The sequence below is a fragment of the Furipterus horrens genome, unplaced genomic scaffold (assembly GCF_987537825.1).
Source record: "Furipterus horrens unplaced genomic scaffold, mFurHor1.1.pri manual_scaffold_3, whole genome shotgun sequence".
Lineage (NCBI taxonomy): Eukaryota > Metazoa > Chordata > Mammalia > Chiroptera > Furipteridae > Furipterus > Furipterus horrens.
In genome coordinates, this window is record NW_028327173.1 from 202,541,098 (window position 1) to 202,554,751 (window position 13,654).

Genomic DNA, 13,654 nt, shown 5'->3' on the forward strand with positions numbered 1-13,654 from the left:
CTGCGCTCAGCTCCAGCCTGGTCTTGCCCTGGGAGAATGAAGGGAGAACTCTTTCTGTCTTTCCCAAGGAGACGGAAAACTAAATTGTTACTTGTTCCTGATTTGGAAACGTTAGCAACTGTCTAATTCAGAAGTGCTAGAAACACAGGACAGACTAAACAAACCCTGCCCCAGGTGCCCGCAGGCCAGTGGTTCCTAACTTCCGATTTAAGAGTCCTTTGCACACTGACGCTCATCAGGCCCTTGGTGGCAAGCTTCCCTTAGAAACTCTCAAGGACCTGGTGAAGAAAGGAAAACCAAACATATTCTGACACAGCTCAGCCGAGAGCCGGTTGATCCTCAGAGAACGGGCCTATCTTTGGGCATTTCTGGGAACTGGAGGGGCAGTTTTATGTTATTTTAAGTCACTTTTTGGTTCCCCTACTAAACACTTAACCTTGCAAGTTAACGTTTACATGATGCTCGCTATGAACCAGGTGTTGTTCTAAGCATCTGACACGCACCATCTCATGTACTGTTCACGACAACCCGACAACTGGGGCAGAGACGTCAAGAGCTTGCACAGGGTTGCTCGGCCAGGACACTGCGGGGTGGGAGCTGGGCCCAGGCAGGCAGTTCACCATTGGTGCTCACAACTATCAGCACACTCAGCCTCCCACCTGGCCCCCCAGGCTCTCAGGGCTTCCGTCCCAGGGACTGCAGGCCACTTCCTCCAGGCAAAAGTGGCCCTTCCCTCTCTCTATACACATGTAACTCCGCGGGTGCCTACAGAAGTTAGAAACTAGCCAGGCCAGGTCTCCCATGAGCCAGCCAGTGTGTCCCAAGAGCCAGGTGCCTCAGCTGCATGGCTGGGGACCCATTGCGAGCCACATGTCACCCAGGGCCAGACGCAGGGGCCAAGTCTCCTGTATCCCCTGCTCCCTTTGCATGGCAGCGGTGAGGCAAGGCTGGCAGTGCCACCTGCAGACAGGCTCTCTCAGGCGGACGCTAAGACCTGAGCTCCTGATGCTGAGCAGCCCTGGAGCCTCCCCCCAACTCCCATTAGCAAACCGACTCCTGGCTACAATCTACCAGGCCCCACGTCAATCAGACGACTAGAAACTGCCAGAGGAAGCTTCGCTCTCATTGTAGAATATCATTCCTGGCCTGAAATCACACACACACACACGTGTACACACACAGTAACACAGTTCCCACAAGCCCAAGGCAAAGGAGGTGGCTCAGTGAGCACCAGAGACAGAAGAGGGCAGCCGTGTGGCACAAACCCCAACACACCCCACGACTCAGACAGATGCAGGACAGGACAGGCGCCCTCAGGACCCCCTGAGACAGCCTGAAAGGACTGTGCCCATTAAACTGCCAGCATGCCCTGTCAAGAGTGACAGCATCTTTTCACCGCAGCCACAGGAAGGTTTGGAAGATTAATTAGATGAACCTGGCAGTATTTGGGGTTCCCCAGGAAACTTGGTGACTGTTCACATACATCACAAAGCTTGTGAGTGTGCCTCGAGCTGGGTCGTTGTGCAGCATTATAGAGGACACCCAATCAGACAGCTGGCACTACACATGTGGCCAATCCACTGAAGGGTGACGCCACCCAGGGCCCTGGCCTCTGGGCCAGCCACAGTCAGTCACAATGCCCAGTTTGGACAGCAGGTGGCAGGAAGGAGAGTTGTTTCAGATGGTCCACTTACAGTGGCCTCTAGAAGTCCAAAGTGTCTCTCCTCCTCCAGGAAGACTTCCTGGCCTACTGTCCTGCAGTGACCTCTCCTCTGAGAAGCTGCTGCCCATTCCCAACTTGTACCACTTGCTACCTTGTTTGGGGCTGACATTCTAAAATACCACCGAGGAAGCATTTAGTATGTGCCAGGTCCTGTGCTGAACGCTTTGCATACATTATTCAATGTAATCTTCACCACTACGAAGGGGATGTGATTATACCTACTTCACAGAAGATGAAGTGGCAACTTGAAAAAGTCAAAGAACATGCGTTCCTGCCTCTCTGTCATTTCTCTTTTTGCGGACAGCATTCTCTCACATTAGATTACGATCTCCTTCCTGATGACCAGGGAGATGTTCACCCTTCCTTCCATCCCCGGGGCCCTGGGGCGCCCAGTTAAACATGGCATGACTGGCTGTTACAGTGCCTACCATATATATCAACCTTAATTAACACAGAGGTGGCAGTAATGAATAGAAATGTGGTCAGCCCTGTAAATGTTCTGCAGCATCTTAATTACCAAGAAAAGTCCCTGCTTACGCTGCACATTAATTATCAGGAAAGTTTCCTGAACTGTTTTTCCTTCATATTCTCCAGTGATAACTGAAGACCCCAGGCTGCAAGGCAACCTTGTGCTGCTGGGCTTCCCATGATGCCATGTGAGCAGTGGGGCCCACCCGGGGGCCTTGCTGGGAGCGGTCAGAGTTGATCACCTGCCAAGGGCACAGGGGTCAAACCGCAGGCTCCAGGGGGGCTCTGCCGGCTCCAAACAGCACGACCCTGCGGGCCACCCTCCCAGGGACAGACGACGCAGCCCACCTTTGGTAGCGTAGGCCTCTGCCATCAACCGCAGCCTGTACGGAGCGACGGCCACCAGGGGCAGGTCATCGAGGCCCACCCGCGCGTAGAAGTTGAGAGCTTCCTTATAGTCTCCTTCCACATAGTTCAGCTTGGCCATGATCAGATTGGATTCTTGCAGGAACTCTGACTAGAAGGGAAAGGAGAGGAAACACATTTTCCTACCACATTATTACAGGGGATGCTGTCTGGGGGTCCAGCCACCTGTGGCCGCAAAGCCCGGCACGCCGCACAGAGCCGCGCGCACACGTTCACAGCGAGATTGCTCACAGGGCCCCCAAAGTGGAAACTACTCAAACGTCCATCCATGGAAGAGGGATTGGCAAAATGTGGTTAAACCACGCAGTGGAGTGTTCCTCAGCCACAGTGAGGAAGGAAACACTGACATGGCTACAACAGGGATGAGCGTCAAACACGTCATGCCAAGTGAAAAAAGCTGGTCACAAAAGGCTTATGAATGTATGAAATGGCCAGTGTGGTCACCTCCACAGAGGCACTCAGGGCTGGGCGGGTGGGAGTGGGGGGAGCCTGTTAAAGGTCAGGGGTTTATTCTGGGGGAGATGAAAATGTTCCAAAAATTCAGGTAAAGGTTGCACAACTCTGTGAATATTTTAAAATCCACCAAATTGTACACTTTAATGGGTACATTATAGGGCATGTGAATTGTATTTCAATAAAGCTGCTGCAAAGCAAAACAAAAACGCTGAGGCTCGCCTTAGGCAGCTGGGCTGGGCTGGGCTGGGCTGGGGCAAAAATAGAAGGAATGCTTTGTGAACAAAACATACAAGCACCTGTCTCCAAAAAGGAAGCTTCCATGGGCACCCTAGGGGTCCCGCCCACTGCGCTGGGAGTGTAACCCAAATTTCCCAAGGTCAGAGGTTTCCTCAATTGGTGCAAAAATCAGGACTTGCTTTCTTTCCAGGGGCAAACTGTTCTCGCTGAGTCATTCCACCTCGCTAAGGTGACTGGCCTTGGGTCCCCTCCCCAGAGGCTGCAAGCTCCAACTGTCCTCTGATGGGCTCTCCCTGTCCCGGCAGGAGAGGTCAGCTTCCCCAGGCCACACCCGCCAGCCTCAGACTCCTGGCTTCCCCTGCCCCCACCCCTAGCAGAGACGGCAGAGGCCACCCAGCCATCTATATAAGGAAACAGATTTATCACCCTCTCCCAGGCCTTCTCCTCGGAACCTGAGCTATACAAGGCGAGACCTCGCAGCTCGCAGAAGCACGTATTCCGTAATCTACAGCCGGGCCAGGATAGGCCCGCACAGGTGCCCAGGCAGAGCATGGCAAAGCAGCCGTTCCAGCTGCGGTGGCCTCCGCTTCTGGGCAGTTTTTGAAAGGGAGCAGAGACCACAGGCAGCCCTGGAGAGGAGGGTGGGAGGCGCGCAGGGCAAGGGGAGGTGAGATGAAAGGGGGTCCCAAAGCAGCAAGAAAGGGAGGATGGGAGAGGGAGGCGGAAAGCCGAGTATAAACAGAGAAAGAAAACAGGGCAGATGCAGACAAGGGCAGGGCGCTGGGCTTCCTGTGCCGGGAGGCCTAGGGCTGTCGCTCAGGTGGAGGGAAGTTCCTGTCCTGGTTCCCGGCCACACCAAGGCACGGGGTCTGCCGTCACCAGTATGACACCCCACATGGCTCTGGGCCACCGCGGCCTGGGACAGGCATGGACCACCCAGTTTTGGCAGGAGAGGGTGCAGTAAGTGGCCCTCCTCATTAACCTCTTTTTCCTGTAGTAGAACTGGGTGTTAGGCTGGGCTCTGGGTCACGTATGACAGCTTACTCCAAGCACCTCGGGAAGACTAGCGCCATTTTTCAAAATAATATGTCCCTGAAGGCTCCCATCAGAGAGACTCTTCTGAGCTGGAAGCCCCCACACGGCGTTTAGCCTGCCTGGGAGTTAATGCATGGATCACACAAGGAGCTGGCCTGAGTCCAAGAAGACAAGCATGGCACGGAGATGGGCTCCAAACACCACCCAGGTGTCCGTGGGCACCATCCACAACCACACGGCTCAGGCGAGGGGGAGCCAGCACCTCCCCAGCGGCCCCCTCATCCCAGGGGCCCACAGTACCTTGAGGTTGCCTCGGTCCAGGGCGGCGGTCAGATGCTTGCGGACCTCGGTCAGTTGAGGCCTGGGGCCCCGGGGACTGGCCCCCTGCCGCAGGGGGTGTTCCTTCAGGTACTGCTCCAGCTTCGACTCCCCGAGGAGCAGTTCTGCCATGTCATCTACAAAGGACAGAGTGAGAAGGTAAATGGGGGCGAGGCATGGTCTGTGCGCTGGGACCCACCGCCTTGCTCCACACCCCCAGCAAGGCCCTTCTGGAACTTTATAACCTCTGACGAGGCCCAAGTGGGCACCACCTCACAGAGCAGCCGTTCGTTAGTAAAGAATGTTCCAGTAGTAAGTACTCGAACAGATGGTGGCTCACGCATTGTCATCCTTAGTCACTTAATTACTGAGTCTTAGAAAGATGAATACATATTAACACACAGAGAGCTCTAGAGAAAAAACACAAAGTTGTCTTGTGATTTATTCAATATGATCTTTACAAAACACACACAAAGCCCAACATGATGTCTTTTCCAAGAGTGATGCAGTGGAATCTCCTAGCTCTTCTGTGCTCCGTGGCCTTCTACATGGACAGGAGTTGGTAGGATGTCTTGTACAGTTAGAGCCTTAAAACACGATTGTGTCAAAATGACCTGAATGCAGGCAGTCTGTGTCTAAAAGTCAAAACCATACGGACACGGATATCGGGGAGGGTCTGTATAAAGGCTTAATTCCTAAGAGTATGACACCTACAGCTATAACTTTGTTCACGTCTGTGCCGATTTGTTAACAGAATGAAAAGCTCACTCCAGCAGCAGCTGCTCTTTGGAATCCACACATCCACGTTGTCCTGGACAAACCCAAACCATTCATACACCAGCCTGAGCACAATCTATTTCTTCTGTGATAGGACAGAACATAATTGTATTGAAATATAAAAGCAGTTTTAAAAGGTCTGGAGGAATATACCTCAAACCCTGTGAGCAGTTACCACTGGGGTGCAGGAAAAAGAACCTCAACTGGGGTTAGTGGCCAAAATGCACTTTATCTTTATCTTTAACACTCTGGTCCTAGAAAAAAAGAAAACAGAAAACAGATATGTCTATTATTTGTGCATCTAAAATGGACTGAGATTTGGTGGCTGGGGGTAGGTCCACCAAAGGCCAAGAGCTGGAACAAGAGCCTTTCCAAGTGCCCTGGTCAGTGACCCAAAGCTGCTGAATGTGTATTCAATAGTTCTCAGCAGTGCCTGTGTGTGTGCACTGGGAAGCCAAAAGGAACCTCTCAGGGATAAGACCTGGGATCCTGGGAGATGCACCAAAACCGGCAGAGTTAAGTTACTGAACTCGAGGACTCTTTAGTTGTCCAAGAAATCACTGAGGACATCAGGCAGGATCCCTGGCAGAGTCCTCCCCCAGAAGGCAAGGGGGCCATGCCTGCAGAGGGCACAGGGCCACGAAGTGCACCTGAGTGGACAGGACCCAGCGGAACACCCGCCAGGGGCGAAGGCAACACACCGCATGCCCCCAGAAGAGCGGCAGTCCAGTAAGGAGGAACTCTTGGGCTCAGGGCAAAGGCTGTGCGGGCAAAGCCTGCTGGTGAGTATCAGTCAGGGCACTGACATGCACAGTAACGCCAAATGCCTACAAGCATTACTGTTACAGACACAATCTCTTATCAACCGATACGACGCAAAAACCATAACATATCAAAACTCGGGAGGAGCCTCAGAGGGCCATGTTCTCGTCTTTCAAAACCCTGTAACCTGTGTTTAAAGAAAAAAAACACATGACACCAATATTTTTAAAACTTCACTGGACTCTTAAAAAAGAGATGTCACATGGTCAAACGTTTATTTGGAGCCTTGACAATTCCTCCAGGCTCTCTCTTTTCCCATGAATACTTATCAATACCTTATTTTTAAAAATAGAGTGCTACTGTCCAACAGAAATATTTTCAAGCCACATGTTATTTTTTAAATTTTAGTAGCTATATTAAAGATAAACAGTCGAAATTAATTTTAATAATATAGTTTACTTAACTGAATGGGTCTAAAATATTATCAGTTTAACAAGCAATCAATATTTTTAAATTTTTGAGATATTTACATTCTTTTTTCATGTTAAGTTTTCCAAACCCAGTGTGTACTGTACGCTCACAGTACAGCTCAATTCGGACCTGCCACATTTCAGCTGGTCAGGAGCTGTCTTATTAGACTGGAGCCTGATTGCTGCTCATAAAAGTATGCCAACTTATCTTTATATCTGTCCCTGTGCCTAGATAGATACCTAGAATGATTACTATTAGAGTAAAAGATAGGAATTTCTGAATGATAGGATGGGATAATTTTAAAATCTTCATCTTCGTAACTTGAATTATTTTTAATGAGGAGAATCATTCTATATTATTGTTAAACAAACAAACAAACAAACAAAAAACACTGTAAGTTTTCTTTGAAAACAGGGACCTTAACAGTGGTAACTTCTGATTGGTAAAATTATCAGTGTACACTGAATTTCTTTCTTGTGTAGCTTAAATTTCCAAATAATAAAATAAAATACAATGGGTTCAGAGCCTTAGATTTAAATTCCAGTTTGGCAGTCTGTGACTTAGGAACTCTGTGATTTAACCTCAGCATATGACCCTCTGTATGTTTGAGCTAAGGATTCCTCAGTCCCCCTTACCCCACATTATTCCTCATTTATTCCCCATTTTTCCCCATTATCCCACATTGTTCCCCTTTATCCCCATTATCCCACTTTATTCCCCATTATTCCCCATTTCTCCCGTTATCTTATATTGTTCCCCATTATTCCCAATTCCCCCAGTTATCCCACATTATTTCCCATTACTCCCCATTCCCCTCCTTATCCCACATTATTCCCATTATTCCCCATTTTCCCAGTTATCTCACATTATTTCCCGTAATTCCCCATTTCCCCCGTTATCCCCACGTTATTTCCCGTTATTCCCCATTTCTCCCGTTATCCCACATTATTCCTCATTATTCCCCATTTCCCCCGTTATCCCACACAACCCATCTGACGGCTATGGTGGGACCCCAGACTCCTCACCTCTCCTGTGCCATTGGTTTTACATCTGTGCTTGCAGGCATGTTTATTTCAGCGAAGGGCAGCATAGCTAGAGAGGAGTATAAAAACCACTACCGTTGTATTATGTGGGATTTATGTCCTTTTTTACTATTTGCTTATTTTTTTAAAATCTTCCCCAAGACATGTTCTTTTATTGATTTTAGAGAGAGAGGAAGGGAGAGAGAGACAGAGAGAGAGAGAGAGAAACATCGATTGGCTGTTTCCTGTACACGCCTCAATGAGGGATTGAGCTCACAACCTAGATATGTGCCCTGACTAGGAATCGAACCTGCAACCTTTTGGTGTACGGGATGATGCTTCAACCACTGAACCACCCGGCCAGGGCTGGATTTGCATCCTTTTAGTTAAATGATCTCGTGACCCTGGGGAAATGCACCAGAATCTTGGCTGCCCAAGTGGGGAAAGAGCCCAGCTCCATCAGAACCACCAGGAGGGCCCTGGGAAAGGTTCCTCAGGATCAGAGACAAAATCCCTCTCCTCATGGAGGTTCTAGCCTTCAGGACCAATGAACATGATGTGGGCTTTAATGAAGATGCACATAGTCCTGGATGGGTGCAGGGGAAGGAGAGAAGGCCTCCACCAAGAATGTGAGAGGTGTATGTTTGCAAGGTGGAAAAGGCAGGGAAAGGCATTCCAGGCAGCAGGAACAGAATATGCAAAGGCATGGCATAGCCTGGTTGTTTGGGGACCTCGTAAGTGGCTTCTTAGAGCTGAACCACGAGGGCAGGGAGAGGAGCGGGGAATGGTCGTGGGAGTTTCCTGCCAGGTAGGCAAGGACCAGCTCCTCGTTTCTGGAAGGAGCCGCACACCCTGAGCCAAGAGCTTACCACCTAATTTGAAATTCAGCATGGTGGCTACAAAATCATTTTTAAAAAATTTTCCAGGCCCTAATTAATCTCTCAAGCAAACTGTGTCTTCTTTGCTCCCCTCCAAAAAGGTGACATCCCTGCCACTCACTCTCCCAACCAGGAGGGCAGAGATCTTAAACCATCAAGGAGCTCATGCCAGAGCAATTATACGGAGGCTGCGAGGCTCAGTCCTGACAACAAAGGCAGCTCGGTGGCCTGCCCAACGCTCCACGGCCCTGGCTGCACTGGTCAAGGGCCCCACGGGTTACCGTGCAGAATCCACCAGGAGCAAAAGAAAAAGATGTCACCTAACCAGCCGTTCTTGCCCAGTAGTGTGCCTGCTACATGCTAGGACAGTGAGACACAGGGAAAAAAGACACCTCAGGGCATACAAGAAAATTAATGTCAGATGGAGGAAAGAGTCAAATATACAGTATAACTTGGCTTCCAGCCAAGACACACCAACTTTAACCTCCCATCAGAAACCACCACGAAACTGTGCAAAATATATTTCTAAATAAAACCAATTTTCAAGACACTGGACATCAGGCAACAGAGAGAAGTGATCGCTGAGGACTGGGTAACAAACATCAGCCCTAGGATTGCCTGGGGTTTCCAGCTGCAACAGGGGGACGGGGAACACTTACATCAGATTTCTGCCTCGGGAAAGACAGGCAATCTCAGTATCTCTTCCCGCTGCTTGCCTGCTCACACTCACCGGGCACAGAGTAGAGTGCACCTGGGCATTCTCAGCCGCAGGCAGAGCGGCAGGACTGCAAAGCAGGGATGTACCTTCCAGAATGGAGAAGCTGAGTAGTACGGTGTGGAAGAAAGAGCTCTGGCCTCAGGCAGCTCTGGGCTTGAATCCCAACTCCTTTGCTTACTAGCTGTGTGGCACTGGGCAAGTTACTTAACTCCTCGGAGCCTTAGTTTCTTCACCCAGCTGTCTGAAGATCAGAGATAACGTCTGTAATGCACACAGTACAAAGCAGGTCTGGATATAGGTTGGTTACTATTCCTGCTATTTTCATTCATTTAGGACTTACTATTTCCCAGAACGGTATGTTGGGTCTGGTGGGGCCAGAAAGCCCTATCAGACGCAATCCTTTGGCTCATGAGGCCTGCAATCCAGCAGGAGGATGTGAGGCTGCGCTCCACTTGGGACAAGCCGAGCCATCCTGAGCGCCTACTAAATGCCACGTGCTGTGCCACGCATTCCCAGCATCCTGTTAGTCATCCGAACACCACAAGGGCGTTGAGACTATGGTCTCCCCTTCTCGCAGACAGGGAACCAGGCATGAGAGGTGCACCACATGCCCCAGGTCACAGAGTCTGTCTGTCCTGGAGCTGGGACTGGAACCCATACAGTCTCCCTACACTGTCTGCTCTGCCTGCCAGGCACAAACCATCACGAGAAGGAGCCCCGTGTCCCTCCCAACCAGCCGTGGGACCCTGGCCTAGTGGCTTAGCCCTTCTGCTGCAGGGCCAGACAGGCAGGTTCTGAGTCCCTTTCCTGCTCCCCCTGCTTGGATTCCCAGGCAACCGGGATGAGGCGGGGCTCAGGGGTGCCTGGGGCTGCTTTCCCATGAGCATGTTAGGGGGGTAAGTGAGGTCACAGAAATCGGGTCCTCAGTGACTTATAGTGAGATGAAGCCTGAAATTGAACAGAGACCACCCCTGAGAACAGCATGGGCTTTAGCCCCCAGTAGGGGTCTCTGGTCCCCCGTTTCATCTCCAGATAGACAGTCCCCAATCCCATAAGCCTGGTGGCTGGCACAGCTCAATGCCTCAAGCTCTCTGATCCCCAGGGAAGGATGGGCTGTGGCCTTTGTCACTTGAAGGGACTGCCCTTTCGTCACAGCCCTCTCCCTTGGGGGGTAACCCGCTGACACACAGAGATTTTATCAGATGCTGGAGAAAAAACTAGGATTTCTACTCTATTACAGGGAGTACTTGATATCAATACAAAAAAAAAAAAAAAAAAAAACTCAACAACTCAGTTTATATGTCAATAGAGAGTCATTTAGGTCTATTCAAACCATTCCTGCTGGGGCTCCGATCCAAGAGGAAAAAACAAACCCCTATTCAAGCAGGAGCTGGTTCTTCAGTGTCCCCTTTGTTGCCCAGTACAGACAGCCAGGTTCTCCATTTCTTAGTCTCTGCAGAGCCTCATGAGCTTCATCCTTCCCTTCACTCAGCTTCTCGTGAGTCACAGGTACCTTAATGCTTGTAGAACTGGTCACCGCCCTGCCCAGCAAAGACCATCGACAGGAAAGCAGACACTGTCGGATGGGTGTTGGTAGGAGTATAAATTAGCAGGAGTGTGTACAGAGGGCAACTTAGCGACACCTACGAAACAATTTATGTGCCTGGACCATCTGGCTGAGAAATTCCTGTTTTAGTAGCTTAACCCATAGACACGTGCACTCCTGTGCACAAAGATGGACATTAGGAGTGTTTACTACATACAAGAGCAGAGGACAGAGATAACAGGGGACCCGGTAGATGGATCATGGTGCACCCCATGCAATGGGACATAGTGTGCCCATTAAACAAATGGAACAGATCTAAACACAAGTCCATGGTGGCCAGATTGCACTAATGGCCCCGGGTCTTCAGGCTCCCTGAGTCCACAGGCTTCGTGGCCTCTCGCACTGACCTTGGGCATGACCACATGACTTGCTCTGATCAGCAGGACAGTACACAGACTTGGGAAAGGGCTCACCCGTTTCTGCTTCCCTGTGGCTTCTTTGTGGCCACCATGAGGACATGCTCGGGCTGGCCTGGGATGAGGAGGCTGCAAGGTCAGCTGCGAAGCCCAGCCAGGGGCGGCCACGTCACTGAGCTGACCCACAGCTGGCCGCGGACGCACAAGCGAGCCCTGGCAAGCCCAGAATCGTGAAAAATCATAAAATGTGGACGTTTAAAGGCACTACGTTTTGGGGTGGTTTGTTACATAACAGTAGGTAACAACCTCAAAGAGACACACAAACTAGGGTGTACGGTATATCATTATTGTGTATAAACCACAAGACCAACAATAAACCTTATAGATGTACAGCTACGCAGCCTATTTCTAGAAGGGCCCCAGGAAAGTCCTAAGAGTGGTTATCTCTGTGGAAGGGAGCCAGAGGCCATGGACATGATGCAGGAAGGCGGTTTAGCGTTTTATATCGTTTGATCGCTACTGCCAGGTACTTTCATTACCTACACAGAACTAACGGGAAATTAAAACGAGATGGCCCATGTTACAGTGTGCTCTGAGCCTGGGGCCGCTGGTCTGCCACCCACAGAGGGGTTCGGAACGTGACCTAGTCCATCACCTCAGAACCAAGGGAAGGAGTCGTAAGTCTGCAGTTCCAACCGACAGCCCATCTCCCGCTGCCCCTGGGCCACCAGCCTCTCCCGCGCACACTCTCCAGCCCTCAGCGGCCTCCCCAGCCGTGGCAATCTGTCACCAGAGGGTGCCAGTGTGAACACGCTATACCTCCTTCCCTTCCCTTCTCCTGCCCAATCCCAGGCAGCGATGCATTTCAGGGTCACCTTGGAGCAGCTTCGCCTGAGCGAATCCCGTTCCTCACAGCGCGCTGCCCACTCACACGTCAGCCAGCATTCATGCCGCACCTGCAAGCGCCAGGGACTCTGAGCGGTGACTGAGACAGGGGCGGCCCCTGCGCTCGTGGAGCTGACATTCCTGGACAGGTGAGATGACCATACAACCAGGAAAGGGCCACACAGGGGCCAGAGGTGTGTCAAGAACTAAAACATGACAATGAGCGGCTGGGTGGCACATGAGATGGGGGGCGGGTCAGATCAGGGAAAGAGTCCCCGAGGAGACGTGGATGACGAGACTGAGCACATGGCTGAGGGAAGAGCATTGTCTCGGTGTATGGAAGGCCCTGGGGTGGCAACCCAGCTGCTGGGTTCCAAGGACAGCAAGGAGGCCAGTGTGGCTGGAGCAGAGGGAGCCGATCGGGGTCAGGGCAGGCAGCGAGGCGGGTCCAGGCAGACCACGACGCTCTTGTAACTGTGGTGAAGAGTGTGGCATTCATTCTAAGTGCAACTGGAGGTCTTGGGGCATAAGCAGGGGGATGAAATGCACTGATACAGGTTTTGAAAAGTTCCCTGTCTGCTGTGTGGAGAATGAACACAGGGCTGGAGCCGGGCGGAGGCAAGAGCAGAAGTGGTTAGAAGGTTACTGCAGAGGTCTGGTGAGCAGGGACAGACACTTAGACAAGGGGGTGAGAGTTGAGAAATGGTGCCCAGAGAGAGAGAAAAGACCGAGTGAGGACAGTTGGGAAGTAAAATAAACAAGACTTACTAGCGGATTGGATTGGAGGGGCAGTGAACAGAATTAGCACCCTCCCCCGCAAGATGTCTATGTCCCAATTGCTGCAACCTGCGAATATGTCACCTTACATGGCAGAAGGGACTTTGCAGTTATAATGGAGTTAAGGATCTTGAGATGGGAGGATATCTGGGTGAGCGCACTGGTCCTTAGAGGAGGGAAGCAGGAGGGTCCGAGTCAGAGGAGGAGATGAGGCAAAGGACGCAGCAGTCACAGAGAGACTGGAGGAAGTGAAACTGCTGGCTTCAAAGAGGGAGGAGAGGCCATGAACATGGCTGGGTCAGAGGCTGGGAAAGGCCAGGACACAGCCCCCAGGAGGGACACAGCCCTCAGGAGGGACACAGCACCCAAGAAGGGCACAGCCCCCAGGAGGGACACAGCCCCCAGGAAGGGCACAGCCCCCAGGAGGGACACAGCCCCCAGGAAGGGCACAGCCCCCAGGAGGGACACAGCCCCCAGGAGGGACACAGCATCCAGGAAGAGCACAGCCCCCAGGAGGGACACAGCCCCCAGGAAGGGCACAGCCCCCAGGAGGGACACAGCCGTGCTGACACCTGACTTTAGCCCAATGACACCATTTCCAACTCTGACCTCCAGAATAGTAAGAAAACAAATTTGCATTGTTTGAAACCAGGAAACCTGTGACATACCCACAGGAAACTGTGCACCAGGGAGCAGGAAAGGAGAGGCATTAAGGACGAATTAGATGGTGGGCTGCAGG

At 51.4% G+C, this 13,654-nt stretch overlaps 1 protein-coding gene across 7 annotated transcripts in view; it reads right to left on the minus strand.

The window, feature by feature from the left end:
- Window positions 1–13,654, minus strand: part of TTC7B (tetratricopeptide repeat domain 7B) — a 215,858-nt gene that overhangs the window by 187,892 nt on the left and 14,312 nt on the right. For all 7 annotated transcript variants that reach the window (XM_090271296.1, XM_090271294.1, XM_090271292.1 and 4 more), the window contains exons 2-3: window positions 4,646–4,800; window positions 2,540–2,708 (exon numbers count right to left, since the gene is read on the minus strand). In XM_090271296.1, coding sequence (XP_090127422.1) covers window positions 2,540–2,708; window positions 4,646–4,800 — 324 coding nt within the window. The remainder of the gene's footprint in view (window positions 1–2,539; window positions 2,709–4,645; window positions 4,801–13,654) is intronic.